Raw genomic sequence first — 16,832 nt, forward strand, 5'->3', positions numbered from 1 at the left:
AATGATAGGCTTTTACTTTAAGAGTTTTGGCACGGACAGACAAAGACACGATTTTTAGAAAGACCTGATGGATTCCCTAACAAATAGCTGGGAACCTTGGACAATTAGATATGCTCAGTTACAAAAGATACCATTATCTAAATTCCCACGTTTATAACAGTCAATTTTTATGTATATCAGACTAGCTTAGGTTTGTAAATTATATAGAAGATCCCCACTTAACATAAGTTGTCCCTCGAATATTTACTGGAGCAAAACAGAGATAAATCTAATTAACATGTTAACTACAAAAAACGTATTTATATATACAGTGTTCAATGTTATTTCGTTGAAACATAACTCGAACCTTAAAAAAATGAAGTTTGCCATATGCAAATTCATCGTTCTAGTTGTTTTCCTTGATACATCCTATGGATTTTTTGGAATAAATATTAATAGACTTATAGGTGACGTGGACAAGATTTTTCCTAGTTTACTGATTTTTCCTGGTGAGTTTGGAACAATTATCATGCTTTATAAATTATCATATTGATCATTTTCATCCACACCAGCAGCATCAGATTCATCGTGACATTGATCACGACTTTGAACTTGTTTTACGGTATCTATTAATAAACCTAGATGCTAAATATTGAATTGTTTGTTTTCGTATATTAAAAATTCAGATTTTGGTCCTTGTTTTCTGTTTTCTGAATAGGTATTGTATCTTTATAATATGTAGGATCGCAGCAGCATATGTTACACTTAAATATTCATCTCTTACATTTTATTTTATTACATTCTTTCCATACCTATTTTCTCTACAGACTTCTTTACAATACTCACTAGCCTATTCGTCTGATTCGTCTATAGCAGGTGACTTTATGGGGTAGTGCAGCTGGTTTGGGAATCATTACTACACTGCAACTTTCCATAGCCACCGAGTTTCTCTAGTTATTAAGCCAAATGCGGGAGCTTTCCTACGGTTGATATTTTATTTCATTTCATAGATTGCTTCTTTAGGTGTGACTAATGGAATCTTTCATTTGTCTGTACTGGTATGTCCGATGCTGTATCATCTATATCTCCTTATGAAGTGATGCTATTTTCTAAATGTGTGCTAAACCTTTCAGTTTGATCTTTACTATTTTTCGATAATTTTCTAACTGTAAGCCTGTTTAGCGGAGCTTGTATTATTGGTTCTTTCAGGTTTTTATTAGATTTTCATAGTGAACAATTAGTAATTTTTTCATCATTCAAATCTGTAAGGTAGGTGCTAAATGTTTTTTATTCTTTCCAATTTCTTTTCATACATTTTCACCTCTTCTTCATTTCATTCAGTGAAACAGAGGGATTCATTTTTCCTTTTAGCTTTAGTTTAATGCTATTCTAATCCATTCCTTCCTTCCAATGCTATTCCAATCTCCTATCTCATCTTTCATCTATTTGGAGAAAACTGGTAGATATATTTTTTATTTATATCAAATTTTATAAGATCTGGAAGCTTGTTTAAGGTTCTTCGATCATTCTGGCTATGATGACTTTGTTGGTTGATATACGAAATAGCTGTGTTGATGTCTTTCTATACCTGCTCTCAGGTTAGCAAGCCAGGATATTCTTCTTCGTCCGGGGCCCTTTTTCCTTCAATTTTACCTTGCAAAATGCATTGGAGTAGCTCATATCTGCCTTGATTTCTCATTATATGTCACAAGTACTGCAGCTTGCGGCCCTTCACGATGTTGACCAAATCCACGGTTGTGTTCATCTTCCGTAGTACTTCTTCATTGGTGACTTTGTGTGTCCAAGGTATCTTCAGGATCCTTCTGTATAACCATAGCTCAATCAGAGCTCATAGTCACGAATGCACTTTGTGCCTTTTCGATGTGACATTTAATCTCTTGGGTATTATCCCACGACTCATTGATTATAGTTCCCAAGTAGTTGTACTGTGAGACACGTCCAATTCTCATCTGGTTCACATACAGATTTGCTCCAATTATGTTTTCCTTGCTGATGATCATTAGCTAGGTTTTGCTGGTGTTCATATCCAGTGCATATGTTCTACTTATTTCCGTTATTTTGTTCATTAAGTTTTGCAGCCCTTTTATGATATTGGAAAACACTATTATATCATCTGCATTACCGAAGGTTATTGAGCTTGACTCCATTTATTAAGATACATTCATCAATATCTTTAAGAGCCTCTTGAAAAATGTGCTCCGAGTACAGATTGAATATCAGTGGGGAAATTTTGAACCCCTGTCTCAATCTCCTTAAGATTTTGACTTGATACGTATATTCTCCATCTATTCGGAAGACCGCTGATTGATTCCAATACAGGTTAGCTATTATTTTTAGGTCTTTTCCGTCTATCCTCGTCCTCCTCAGCACTTGCATCATTTGTTCATACCTGACTCTATCGAAAGCCTTCTTGTTGTCAATCAGGCATACAAAAACGTCACAGGTGACATCTCTACATTTCTGAAACAATACCTGCACGCTAAATAAAGCTTCCCTCGTACCAACGGCGTTCACAAATCCAAACCGATTGGATGCAATTTGTTCCTCACATTTCCGGTAAATTCTTTTGTGAATGACTTTTAAAAACAGCTTCAGCAGATGGCTCATTAGGCTTATGGTCCTGTAGTCTTCACAAACATTTGTTTCTGCTTTTTTTTGGGCAATGGTACGAACTCCGATTTGAGCGACTCTACTGGTATTTTTTCTGCCTTGTGTAAGTCATTAACTATTTCAGTTATTATTTTTATTTGTTCTGCATCTAATTTCTTTGTTTTTTTTTCTGATTCATAAGTTCAAGTATTTCATCGGTCATCCGCGATTTTCGTTTCTTTGTTTCTTTCTCCAGGTGTTGTTTTTTTATTTCTCTCACTGTTTCTTGTATAATGGTCAGAATTTCCTTTATAGTCCCTGCATTTCTGCATTTTAGCACCTTTGTTTTCAGGTTTTCACTCATCTTCAGTCGAACATTGGGATCTTTCAGTTTTCTAATATCATACTTCTTCATCGACTTCTTGTAACCTTCTTCATTCTGACTTTGAAATTACCTACAACTTGAATATGATCAGAATTTGTGCCTGCCCTCAGGTATGTTTTGACAGATGTACAGCTGTTCATATACCTCTTATTTACAAGCATGTTATCAATCTGATTTCTTACAATTCTTCCCACAGATTTTCCTGCAGATACGAGGAAATTAAGTTCCGAGACTGTTAGTGTAACATCTTTATTTAACCATTTTTTATTTTCTTCTTCAATATACGCCCTATTTTCATTCTTACACTAATCCTTACGAATCTTTTACTGTTCGAAACAGTTCTGGAAGTCATCTTCCGAGAGGCTGTTGAGTAGCTGTGCCGATTTTTATTTACATTTACCCTAATGACTCGTTGCGGGTTCAAGCAAGAGTGTTTCATGACTGAGACCTGGCTTTTGGTTAAATAGTTCTTGACAGACTTCGCGCTTTCGTGATGAAGATTCAGCGTTTTTTCTCTTTCCACATTTTAGGTCTTCTTTTTCGAATTTTTGTCTCGGAGTGTTCCTTAAACGTCTAAATGGTAATACTGATTAACTGTCTGACTTTGTGGTACCCATTCCATGTGAACTACATCCCATATATCCAAGAAAAGAATTTTAAAAAGTCCCTTTAAAAAAGAATCACTTAAAACTCTGATAAAAAATATGCAATCAGTCCAGTAAAACTTCTTCAAAGTTTCATAGCATTCCGCTGCAGACTTCTCGAGGTTTAACAAAAACTTTATATCCACTCTGCTCAATTTTTTCTCTAACATTTCTTCGGCACGAGAAATTTTGAATTTTTCCACCTTCCTTATCACGATTATAAGAGGTCTGTTTGATGCAGCTGCTTGAAATTGTTAAATCTTATAGTAACTCTACCTACAATTTTATTCCATTTCTAAATATCAGTATTACAATAACTGACTACGTACCATCAATTACATTTTATAGATCAATTTACCATGTTCCTGATTCTTTCTCATTCCTCTACTATTAATTCCATTTTTCCACCTTATAATATGGATAATACTGTCATAATAATTGTTTATTTTAACTTATTCACTAAAAATTGTACAATAAGAATTCACCCTATAAAATATAGTGTATTGCGGTTACCATAACTCCTAAATAAATTAAAATCAAACAAAAATGTCTCTAACCTAGATATTTACGTTAACAAAATTTAAATTTTTACTCTCATAGTTGTAAGTATTGAAATATTCACTTTGTTTACATATAATAATTATTCTAATAAATTTACAGTTTTCTCCTGAAGATATCACAAAATCGTGACGAAATATTGAGACATAGAACAAATAGAGTACAATAAAAAGCTTTGCGTAAATATACAAAGATGACGGTTTTCCGACACGCGAATAATTGTCCATGCGCGCAACATAGAAACTCAAGTTAATTCCGCAAACTTCCAACGGTTGGCTTAATGATTTATAAATTGTCATTGCAAAAACCAAAAATCGCGGGAAATTGTAAATGTTTAAAATCAAAATGGTACGTTTGTTAGAATCATCAGTATACGCGGGATCAAGATATCCTCCCTTTGGTGTTTTTCCTTGATGATCGTTGCCTCAATGATATATTAAGATTATATAAGCTGTACATGATATCGTAAACTTAAATTTTAAGTTAAAATTGTAACAAGTTTTCAGCAAGCCTTATTATTGTTAGAGTTTCTTAATATTACAGATTTGTTTTAGGTACTAAATGGTGTGGACCTGGAAATATAGCTATCGATGATAATGATTTTGGTACAGAAAATGCTACAGACGCATGCTGTCGAGCTCACGATCACTGTCCCGATGTTATAGAAGGATTGGAAAGTAAATATAACTTGAACAATCCCGACTTTCATGCAAGGTACACGATATTATCATATTTTTATGATGGATAGAAATTTTTAGATGTAGACTTCTGATTCGTATTTTTTTATAGAACTTGACTTTTGAGGTAGACTATTGACTCTGGGCTAATCCTCTTGAACTTCCGATTCTTCGTTCCTATGGGCAAATATATCTCTTTACATAGTATTTGGCAATATTAATTGGATTTTTAATTCCAAAGGGGTCATATTTTAATGATATAGAGGAGAGGCGCCTAATATTACAGCAGCGTATCCATTGTTAACCAGCTTTTTTGAAGAAATAAATTCAAAGCAGTAGATACATATACAAATATTTTCAGCACTAAAAATAGGTAAACACAAAAAACTTAGGGATGTGCGTTTCAATAAATTTGCAAGTATGCTAAGATGGTTGATCTTTAGATTCTACAACGACTTCTACATTATGTTTTGAACCATAATCTAGCCTTCCGTGGATAGATTGCACATGCTATTCCATTTGTTTTTCAAATATTTGGCTATCTAATATTAGGCGCTATCCAAAAATTAGCTGATCTTCCTTTAGACATCTCTAATTTGTCAACTCCTCCGTTCCAATAACGTAAACTCTCAATTTTAAATATTGAACAGACTATATGGCACATCATTAGATAGGTATTTTTCTGAAAATTCAGGCATCTGCAAGTTTTTTTAATAATGACTCTGTACTTGTGAAACAGTATCAATCTTTCAAAAACGTTACACCTCTTAAAAATACACGAAACGCCTATGTTTGTAACAATTATTTCGCCTACCACATAGGGTATTACTATAGAGGGTTGAAAGTTGGGGACAGAAATTATTAAGGTGGAGCAAGGGCAAGCAAAACAAACCGAAACGTTGCGAACGGCCACTCAGGGTTTATTTGGAGAACTGGATCGTGGATAAGTGAATGACAAGGGGATTGAAATGGGGTAACTACAAAAATGAAACAAAAGGTGTACTTAAATGAGTCGCATGGACAAACAAAACACAAGAAGGTTCTCAAAGCTATTTAAATTAAGGACGTCGCTTTGAAGAATCTTCCTGCTGGATGAAAGAAAAGGTTCTTCCTTTCTAAAAACACAAAAAGGGATTAGAGGACTTACAATTAGAGGGATTACAACTGGAATTTGGAATTTTTACTTTACATCACAATAAGAACAGTGAATCAGCGAAATATTTATACTTGGATCAGGGGCGTACCAGATAAATTTTATACTTTGAATATTCGGTATTTTAAGGAATTTTCTACATGCTACATGTTTTGTTTTTTGCAACATTGCAATATTTTCTTTCCTTTGATTATCTATAATTTATATTATTATCTCTTTCACTTAAATAAGTTTTGTATCCGTTTACGTATCTTCATATATGATTTCTTTATTAAATGACTTTCTTTAACTAGGCACCCATAAATTTCACACATATTTGGAGGCATTTCAATTCATTAGGTTTGTCAATAATGCTATTTCCATCCTAAGTGTAAGATTCCCAATTCTATTTCGATAGGTGTTGACTCGTCTAAAAAAAATCCAAATATTTGTTAAATTTAAAATAAAATTGTCCAATTTAATATTTTTGTGTTGAATTTGAAAATGATCAATATTTGATAATATTTCGGCGGGTGTCCGGACCCCCTGGACACTCTCCTGGCTACGCCACTACTCTTTGCATATGTTCGATTTTGTCTAATCTCTTATCATTCATCATTTTCATCTCTTTGTGTGGGCTATTTGTAAATATTCGACAATCCTTTGAACTGTGTGTAACTGTACAGTTGACACGTGTTGTTTTGTTGGGCTGCAAAATTGATAATTAAGTTTTAAAACATAAATTTGTGATAATCTGAATACTAAGGATAGGAAATATACAGTGATGAATAAACAATATTGATGATTATAATAATAGACTGTTTAAGGATTAATTAAATATTTATTTAAACTTTAACAAAACTTATTAGTATCACATCATTTTTTGTTATCTGTCAATAAAAGCCAGAAATTCTTATCTTCATTTAATGAACCTAAACCAAAACACCAGTGATGTTACAGACAAATATTACGACTTAAGGTATGACATAAAAAGTAATGTCGCGTTAGCAGCGCTGAGTTAGCGTCGGCCCAACCGGATAATGTCACTACCATGGAGTAAATTATACGAACAACATTGCCCTTCGTAAAATTTACTCATGTACAACGCACAAACCGGATTTCGTTTACTTAAAAGTCGACACGCCCACTTACATTTTAAACCTTATTCTGGCTTACTGTCAGTAGCGTAACTACTTATCAGTAACGATTGTATATGTACAGATGTAATTATTTGTTTCTTGTGTCTGTATTTGCGTGTCTAAGTGACTTGTGATTTGGATAATGTCTGCCATCGTAGAAAATTTAAAGTGTAGATTTGTGATATCAGGACAAAGTTGTGAAATAATATTTAATGTATTTAAATATTTTGATAAAACAAAAAAAAAGAAGGGGTTACTTTAGAAGATATCCAACAACAAACTTCACAAGCAACAGGTAAAAATATTATGTAGTTTATTTATAATGAAACGTAGTTTTCAATATTCTTATATATTGAATATGTTTACATTAAGTTTTTTTAAGTTTTCCTATGTATATAAAAACCAGCTTTAAAAAAATGTACAAAAAGATAACAGTTTTGTGAAACAAGAATAAGAAATTCTTTGTATCTCGTCTCAATAAATCTACTGACCTTTAGCACAACAATTAAATTGATCAAATATTAAGATAATTTCGTTTTCGTTAATCATGTGTAAAAATCCTGTTAGAAATGCTAATTAAAGTCCTTTTACCCTATGACGACCGATATTCAATTAAGATATGATCAGTGGGCCTCAAATAGTGGGGCGTTAGTATTTAATTCAGATCGCTTGAAAAGTAAAAATATTGTAGCGTTTTTAAATAAAACGAGCGGTTCGAATTTATATAAATATATTTATTTATAAGTTTACAGTTCGATAGTATCTTAACAACTAAACTAATTCATAACATCATTAGATATATATACCAAAGTTATTATGTTCTAGAAAATTCTGAGTAGCCCACCTCTAATTCGCCTACGTGACGGGTTGTTCTCTCTCGCACTCGATATATCTCGAAGGTTCTCGATACCTTTTCGAGATGCAACCGTTACATGGGTCATGCCGAAAGTATGTTCGTAACACTGCTCCCCTCTTAGATCTGAGCGTCCCGATCAGCAACTCTATATCTAGGCCCAGGATGGCGGAATCTACAGGACTCTCCAGCTCTGCATGGGCCCCTGAGAAAGAAATAACAGTCTACTGTCTTTGAAGGACACAATCTCTTTGGATTAATGCAACATACAGTAATTCTTACGCCGGTTTCTCGGAAGATCAATTCAAGCATGCTTCTGACAATCTTCCAATACAGATTATCTAGAGCATGGCCTATCTTGGGTAAGGCCAAATTCTTGATGTCATAATTGCCCACGATTTTCTTCAAATTAGTTAGAGCACGCCATATATCCTTGTAGTTTGCCTTGTCTGTATACGACTTCCTGGTCACCATATACAGCAAAGATTTTCTAATCTTAGTACTCTTCCATCTTTAGGCTGCTGATTTTTTAACTCGTCTAAACGACCAAACTTCTTATAAAATACAGATGAGATTCCTTTAGTCATCTCAAGATCTTGGGCAACACAGTGGGCTAGAGAGACGTTATGTGGAACACTAAAAAGATCCTGCTGAACTTCTGTCGTCACGCCGAATCTAGCACTCTTTCTCTCTGCGTAATTTGACATAAACTCATTAAAGCTTGGTCGCCGGTCATCTTTGATCTCATGTTGAAGGGTTCGGGCTTCTTCTGTTTCATTTGAGCCAGCATAAGGTGCAAGACGATTTATGTGAACTACTTTTGGTTTTCAATTTACAAACGTTTTGGAAAAGGTTTGACTTTAAGTTTCGCCCTTGGTCGGAGCCGATCTACAAGGGAACACCAAATCGGCTAAAGAATTCTTTAACCAGTACCTCTGCAACGGTAGCAGCTTATTGATCCGGTATCGCATAGGCCTCAGTCCATTTCGTAAAATAATCCATGGCTACCAGGATATATTTATTTTCATCATTCGTCTCTGGAAGTGGACCTGCAATGTCGATTGCTACTCTTTCCATAGGACTACCAACATTCTACTGTTTCGTGAGTGCCATCTTTTTACCAACTGGACCATTACTGGTTGCACACAGTTCACATTTCCGGCACCATCTTCTTACATCATCTTTACAGTTCACCCAATAGAACCGTTCTCGAACCTTTTGCATAGTCTTCGTAATACCAAAGTGTCCACCTGATGCACCGTCATGCAACCGACGCAATACTTCTGACACTTTATTTTTAGGTACAATCAACTGAAGCTTAGTTTCTGTACCATCATCGTTCTCAAAGGTTCTATTCAGAAGATCATCTTTCAGCACTAGGCAATTCCATTGGCTCCAGTAACACTTGACTTCGGGACTATATGCACTAATGTCTTTTCAAGAAGGTCTTTCACTTCGACGCATCCAATCCAATACTCTTTTTATATATGGATCACCTGCTTGTGCGTCTTGTAGCTGTTGAGGCTGTCAGTGATCATTAATGATGGTGGTGCGTCTCATGGGGCAAAGTCGTTCTTCTAATTTAAGATTGTGATTACAATTTGCACTGCATCGCCGTCTTGACTGAGTATCAGTATTTACATGACTTTTTCCAGTCCAGTGTTTGATCTGTTCTAGCTTTCTGACTGTTGTATTATTTTCTTGCAATTTACGATGAGTGTGACCTACGTTGCCACCATTCCAACATCTGGTTTCGCGTCTCTTTGGCATCATGTTACGAACTACTTTCCGTACGATTTCCTCCAGACGCTTATCGTTTCGTTCGTTGCTCTCTTCAGAGGTTCGTACTCGATAGCTCCGTGAAGCTTGACTAGCTGTTTCGTGCTCCAAGGCAATGGCGAGCGCTCCATCTAAAACTTTCGGTCTTGCTAGTCGTAAAGCTTTCTGTAGTTCACTGTCTCTCAATCCATTAACGCAGGTATCTACAGCAATTTCTTCCAATATGTTGTCTGGTGCCTCTGGATAAGCCAACAGCGATATACGAGCAACATCTGCTTCAAATTCTTGCAAACTCTCACTTGCTCGTTGAATTCTACTTATTTGTACTTTGTAGATTGTGAGTTTTCTTCTGACGAAGACATATGAGTATATTACAGTAGTATAATGAATAATAAATGAATGATTAAGATAAGTAGGGATTAAGTTAAGCCAAAAAATAAAATTATAATAATAATTTTAGTTGAAAATATATTACCTGAAGATAATGATTTTTTATTTTAATCTATAGCATTATCCATTTATTTCATGTCTCAAAATATGCACGCCACTGTTTCACCATGTTCTAAGTAACCTATGTACCAATAATTGTATCTACCGGTGAGCGTGCCCGAAGTATTATAAATTCGCGCCCTTGGTTCCTTATCTTGGCGACTACTATAGTGCGATTGCCCAGTTGGGCCGACGCTAACTCAGCGCTGCTAATGCGACGACATTAGCGCTCGTATGACAGGGCCTTTAGGACTCGATAAATATCGATATAAAATAAAAGTAGAAAAACTGCGGAATCGGTACAACTGGTATCACAATGTACATTAGAGTAAAACTAGTAGAGATTTATAATATTCTCTAATTTATTTTTAGGTTAAACTGTGACTGTGATATGGCATTTTATAACTGTTTAAAATTAGTAAACAGGACGTCGTCCAGAAAAGTTGGAAAACTATATTTTAGTGGCTTGAGAAACAAGTGTTTTAAAAAAGACCACCCACATATTTGTGTGCAATACACATGGTAAGTATTTGTTTTTATCTAATTTCTCTTGCAATGAAGGGTACCTAAATCTATCAGTTGACATATAAATTTCTCTTTTTTCTATATCTTTATTTCGGTTATCTTTATTTTCTACAGTACGTTAAGTTTTGGATTAGATATTGCAAACTACATGAAGCGCTAAAATCGACAACATTCCTCGTAAGAGGTAATTGTAATTCTCCTATCCCTTCCGACACCTTAACCTTAAAAGATAGAAAACGAGAAAAAGAAAACCATTTACTAACACATAACAACGCAAAGGATATGCATCTCCGTTCGTTGATTTTTGTTTTGCTTACGTATACCCGGTTCATTTCTTATAACATAAACTCAAATCTCAAGGTCTCAAATCAAACAAATAATATCCTCTTCTTCGTCATACAATTTCGTCATCAAATAATTACACTTTTTTAGAGCCCCTTTTTTCTTTATTTTTGGAGTTTCCCCTATCTTAATTCACCAAGTTAACAGGACAGACTGGAATGATTTTCTTTATTCACGAAAATGCAACAGCATCTTCATGTGATGTCCATCTATGGAGTAACAGCATCTCCATGTGATACTGGGTGTTCTTCAATACATTCACATTTCTTATTGAGATTTTTATCCGTTAAATTTATGCTTGCGTGACCTTTCATTGATCATATATGAAAATATTTAACGACGAAAATACCAAGTCTTTCAATGATGTTCGTACTACAAACTTTGGTCTAGGATCTTGATACTTCGAGAATCATTGACGCTTGTAGTGCCAACGTTTACTGAAGGTCTCGAATCAAATAAATAATATCATCTTCTTCGTCATAAAACTTCGTCAAAAAATAATCTTACATTGTTAGCGCCCATTTTTCTTTATTTTGGAAGTTTTCCATGTCGTAACTCACCAAGTTAACAACAGAAAGAACTGTGAGGATTTTCTTTATTCACGAAAATTCAACAGGATCGTGATATGATCTCCATCACATGAACTGACAGTATTGCAATGTGATGTTGGGTCTATAACTATTCTCTGGATGTACATGTTTGAAACCACTGAATATGTGGATAAAAACTCTTTAAATGTAGTTAGATTAACTTTGAATTACATCTTTGATATTTAAAAACTATGATGTTTAAGATATAAAAGAAATTGATCACATGGCAACCTAATACACCACTGGAGTTGCTAGTCCTTAGACGAAGTGTCTGTGAGGACTTGTTGATAGCAACTGTTGAGCAGTATCTCCACGCTCTAAATTTCGATTACTTTTTACTTATATCATGTTATGCATAATTTTTACTTCTTAATTGGTTTATATACATTTCAGGTATGGTGTATGTGCAAGACATAAAGTTGATACTACTCAGGAAAAGAAGTACCAATGGTTTGAAGTACCTCGGTTTTGATGTTAAACTATTTTTTGAAACTATTGAATTTGAGAAACAAATAAAGGCATTATATATAAAACTGACATTTTTATAGGGACAAGCATAAAATCCATTTCGCTTTGGCTTGTCTTGAATCACTCATGTCGTTGATTAGATTTTCCTTTCAGGTTGATAGAAATATTTCCATGTTTCATCGGCACGATGTTCGATGCCAAATTTGAGCTGCCTACGTTAAACCATTTGAGTGCACATCTTTCTCACTGCTAAATAGTCATACAAATTGGAAGTAGAATTCGTCACCGAGGCTGCTGCGTCCTGGCTTTAATTCTTCAAGCAACCTGTAGCAGTTGATGGATCTGATGCTTCATCATGAAAACCAAGACGAAATCAAACGACGCATTGTTGTTTAGTTAGACCAACTTTAAAATCGTATAAAATCATCGCACGAAAATGTTCATGAGTTTTTGGAAGGACCATTGTTTTAACAACGATTCGGCAAGATCATACTTACCATTGTCAATTCAGATTAGTTCCGCTTCTTCTAGATGCTTAAAGAGAACACATATATAGGCCAACAACGACATTCTATTACTCTAGAGAGGAATTATCTCTTCCAGAGGTCCTTGTTATAGGCTTTTATGACGTGTTTTTAAATAATGGGGGTCCTGTTTTGGATTGGAGTGAGTAGTGATTTACCAGAAACCACGGACGGATGAGCCGGATGATGGATATTTAATAACCCAACTGGTTGGCTGGTAACTTTGGCTTGACCTAGACGTGGTCCTCATCTAGTCTGTTCCTTTTTAGTTAAAACCCATTATCGTTGACAGTATGTCATTTAATTTTAAGTTAAATAACATTTTACATCTAAAAAAATGGTTTTTAAATAGAATTGTAAGTGGCTTTTTGCAAATGCTCAAGTAATACTTATGAAGGTGTGATAAGACCGAAAACGTATTGAAAGTTTTGTTAAGCCTTTTTAATATTTTTATTGTAAATTAAATTTTTTTAATAGAGAAGTTTTACATTTTCTTGTATGTTTTTTGAACTATTATATAGCCATGCGTAATACGTAATTACATCTGATTATTACATTATCTACACATACGTATGAAAATGGCAGAACTGAAGGAATAACTAAAACGTGTCAAATGAGATATTATAGGAATTAGCAAAGTCGAAAAAAAAAAAGAGATGAGATCAGGTCAAACTAAAATCAGGCAACGTATTTCACTATAAAGAAGAAGCAGAATTCAGACTGCATTTCCACAAAAGTTATGTATATAAATATAAAACTGATTAGAATCTGAAAATATATCAGGTATACTCCTTTACCAACGATTACAAATATGAACTTGTTGAAACCTTTTATGAAAATTTGGAAAGAAAAAGGATGAACAAGAGTGGCAGTCGGAGATTTTGGAATCGAATTAAAGAATGAAAGTGATGAAATGCAGACCAACTTTCTTTTGCAACACAAACTATATGCAATGAACACCTTTTTTTAAAAAGAAACTGAAAAGGACGTACGTTAGTACAGACAGAAGAACTAAAAGTGAATATGATTATATAATAACAGGCAAAAAACAAATAGTTCAAGATGTAACTGTGCTCAATAAACGATCAGTACGAAGCGGTAACAGCTAGAGTAATGATAAACCTACAAAAAGGAGGAACAAAAATAATAAACAGTTGTAACCTCGGAAACCTTTTTTGGATGGTGCTAGAAAGGTCACCAATGGAGACACTGCGAACGGCAGCCAGATGGTTAGTGGAGAGCGAGTCGTGGGTTCGAAACTAGCTTTTGGAACCGGGAATGGGTCCAACGGACAAAATAAGTAAAGGTAGCACAGGATAAGAGATATTAGAAAAGATATAGAAATAAACAAAAAGATAGACGGGTAAAATTACCAAAAATATCATAAGATATAAACAGGGCGCCACTTAACTTTTTGGTTTCAAGGAGAAAATTAAGAAACCTTGGAAAAGAAAAGAGGTAAGGAAAGACATTTAGGTTCTGAGACCAAACCAACGAAAGATATCAACAGTTAATTATTAAATAAATTTGGTCAACACACTATATAAACAAATAATAAATATATTAGGTGGACTCCATGCACCTACATACTTACCTACGAAACTTAATCAGCCTGATCTTTCTTCTGGTCGAAGGTATAATAATTATTTAATAAAATAAACAAACATTCAGAGGTATTGTTATGTCAGGAAACTTATTAGAAGTGGAGAAATAAAATTCATTAATGAAACAAAACAATATATTCAACACCAATATGCTATAGGCAGCTGAATGTACACACATGTAAAAAAAAATCGGTTGCCTGTAAAGTCGGTTTTACGGGCGAAGATTTTACGTGACAACGTCTTTTTCTCGGTAGAATATTTATTGATATGAATATTATTAAATTGCACAATAGGAACAAGGAATTGAATGAAAATAAGAATTGCACAAATTTTAACTATAGAAATATATTTTGTTTACTAAAACATTGTACATGTAAACTTAAACTTAACTAATTTCTATTTGAGTGATTTTGTTGAGGATAGGACGATGATAGGAGAAATATGAAATGAAAGGAAGTGTTTCTGCTGTAATGTGTCTTGAACGCCAAGAACGCTCGAGAAAGACAGAGACACAAGCACGGAAGCACGCACCGATTCAACGCGCCTAATTCTCTAGTGCTGCGCGCGCAGCGGACCGATCATGTTTGAGTGGGAGAGAGACGCAAGGCATTCGCCGGTCCGGCGGGCCTCTCTCTCGTTCGGTGACTCACTGTAACAGACGTGAGCGGGCGTTACACTTTTTCATGAATGACTCCGAGCCACAACCTAATTTAAGACGTTGTCACGTCAAAAAATGCACCATCAATTTATTAATTGGTGGTATATATATAACAATAAACAGTATTATAATTAGGAAATACCTTAACAAATACAATCATGTAATAAAATCACGCACAGTTTAAATTATCAGCCAAGAGAGCCTGATAGTATTTAAAAATATTCAACTACAGTTGATTAAAGAAGTCTCTCTTTGCTGCTTATGGGCTTATCTCGAGATAACGGGTACAACTCGATATTCAAAACTAAAACTAGAACTAACTGTTTTCAACAAAATTCCCTCTTTAAATATAAAATACCGTTAATCGAGAATCCCTTCGAATTCGGACGGCGACCCTCTCGAAAAGGATGGAAGGCGAACTTACTAGAATAGAACTAGAAATAATATGTTTACAGTTTTATGAGTCATAATTTTATCGTAACAATACATTTGCTTAAAACTCTATCTGAAGGAGCCAAGGAATTTTACACGCTCGTGTGTACCTTTAATGTTACTGAAATCGAATTCCCGCTATTTTTGGTCTAATCTCCTTTAGCTTTTATATTACTCTCTTATAGTTAACTCTTATAATAAATGTAAATACAACACTTTCTCTGTGTTTTTACTGCCCTTTTCTATTTGTTGTCCTATATTGTAACTCGATACATTAACATATTTTATGAAATGTAAAATTTTGTTTAAAAAAGTTGATTAGGGATTAAACTTGAAACATACTGATAATACTTAAGAGTAGTTAATGCAAGAACTGACATGTATATCGTTTTAAATTTAGTTTTACTTATATTGTCATTTTAATTATTTACATATCAAGCTGTATTAATACACATTAAAATTATCTATAAAATGTAGATTTTAAAGACCCACTTATGAAGATATTACCAAAAAATTATGTTAATTTTATCTAAATTATACAGTGTAGCCCATTTATATTGGAATAATATTACGTAATAAAATATGTCAAAAGAAGGCATAGGTTGGTAAGGGATCTTGGCAATCTGCTAATATCTGCACAATGACAAAACTCTGGAAAATGTCACTGCGGGTTTTTTAACCACTGAATGAGGAGTCTGAGAAATCAGATTTAAATCTTCAAATAATCGACTAGCAGCACAGGGAGTGGAGAGATCATATATCAGTAGAATGGACGACGTAGATTGGGTTTTTCAGACCTTGCAAAATCGCCGGGTCAGAAGACGAGCTCCAAAGATTAACACATATCTTCAATACAACAGCCAAGAACATTTACTAGAAACAACAGAGATGAAAATACTTGGACGAATATCAGGGAAAAGTCTGTTGGATAGGTTGAGAAGCGAAAACATAAGAAGAGCATGTAATACAGAAGACATAAAAGGATGGGTGGCGAAGCGGAAACAGGAGTGGAATGAACACATTAGTAGAATGGCAGAGGATAGGATAGTACGAATAGCACGAGGTAAGCCACCAAATGGACGAAGAAGTATTGACAGACCAATAAAAAGCTGGTGCAATAATTTAAACATATTAGGAGGCTAATAGCGAAGAAGAAACAGGCTTTAAAGCCTACATACAAGAAGGAAGAAGAAGAAGAAGAAGTTCTTATACTATTAGGCTGGTTTTGGCAATGTTTACTTGTGGTCTGAAACAGACAGGTAACGTAACACTCTGTTACTAAACTGGCATGCCAGCGCGTCTTTATGCCTCAACCCCCTATAAATTTCAAGTGAGGATGAGGTCGTCTTGAATTTTAACTGCTGATAGCATCTTGGCCATCGTTAACAAGAGACAGACAACGGGTATGCAGACGACAATGCGAATATTGCTGTCTACCTGAAAG

General features: G+C 34.5%; 1 protein-coding gene across 1 annotated transcript; it reads left to right on the forward strand.

Moving 5' to 3' along the window:
• The first annotated feature begins 314 nt into the window (after nucleotides 1-314).
• Nucleotides 315-13,187, forward strand: LOC140451519 (phospholipase A2-like). The gene is made up of 4 exons (XM_072545374.1): nucleotides 315-488; nucleotides 4,731-4,890; nucleotides 10,618-10,767; nucleotides 12,096-13,187. Exons 1-4 carry the CDS (start codon nucleotides 356-358, stop codon nucleotides 12,172-12,174), a joined length of 522 nt encoding a protein of 173 aa, XP_072401475.1. The 5' UTR covers nucleotides 315-355; the 3' UTR covers nucleotides 12,175-13,187.
• Nucleotides 13,188-16,832: the final 3,645 nt, after the last annotated feature.

The sequence above is a fragment of the Diabrotica undecimpunctata genome, chromosome 9 (assembly GCF_040954645.1).
Source record: "Diabrotica undecimpunctata isolate CICGRU chromosome 9, icDiaUnde3, whole genome shotgun sequence".
NCBI lineage: Eukaryota > Metazoa > Arthropoda > Insecta > Coleoptera > Chrysomelidae > Diabrotica > Diabrotica undecimpunctata.

Coding starts and splice junctions, on each gene's coding strand:
- LOC140451519 (XM_072545374.1), top strand. CDS start 356: ATGAAGTTTGCCATATGCAAATTCATCGTTCTAGTTGTTTTCCTTGAT. Junction 489..4,730: donor TAGTTTACTGATTTTTCCTG/GTGAGTTTGGAA, acceptor GATTTGTTTTAG/GTACTAAATGGTGTGGACCT. Junction 10,768..12,095: donor ATTTGTGTGCAATACACATG/GTAAGTATTTGT, acceptor TATACATTTCAG/GTATGGTGTATGTGCAAGAC.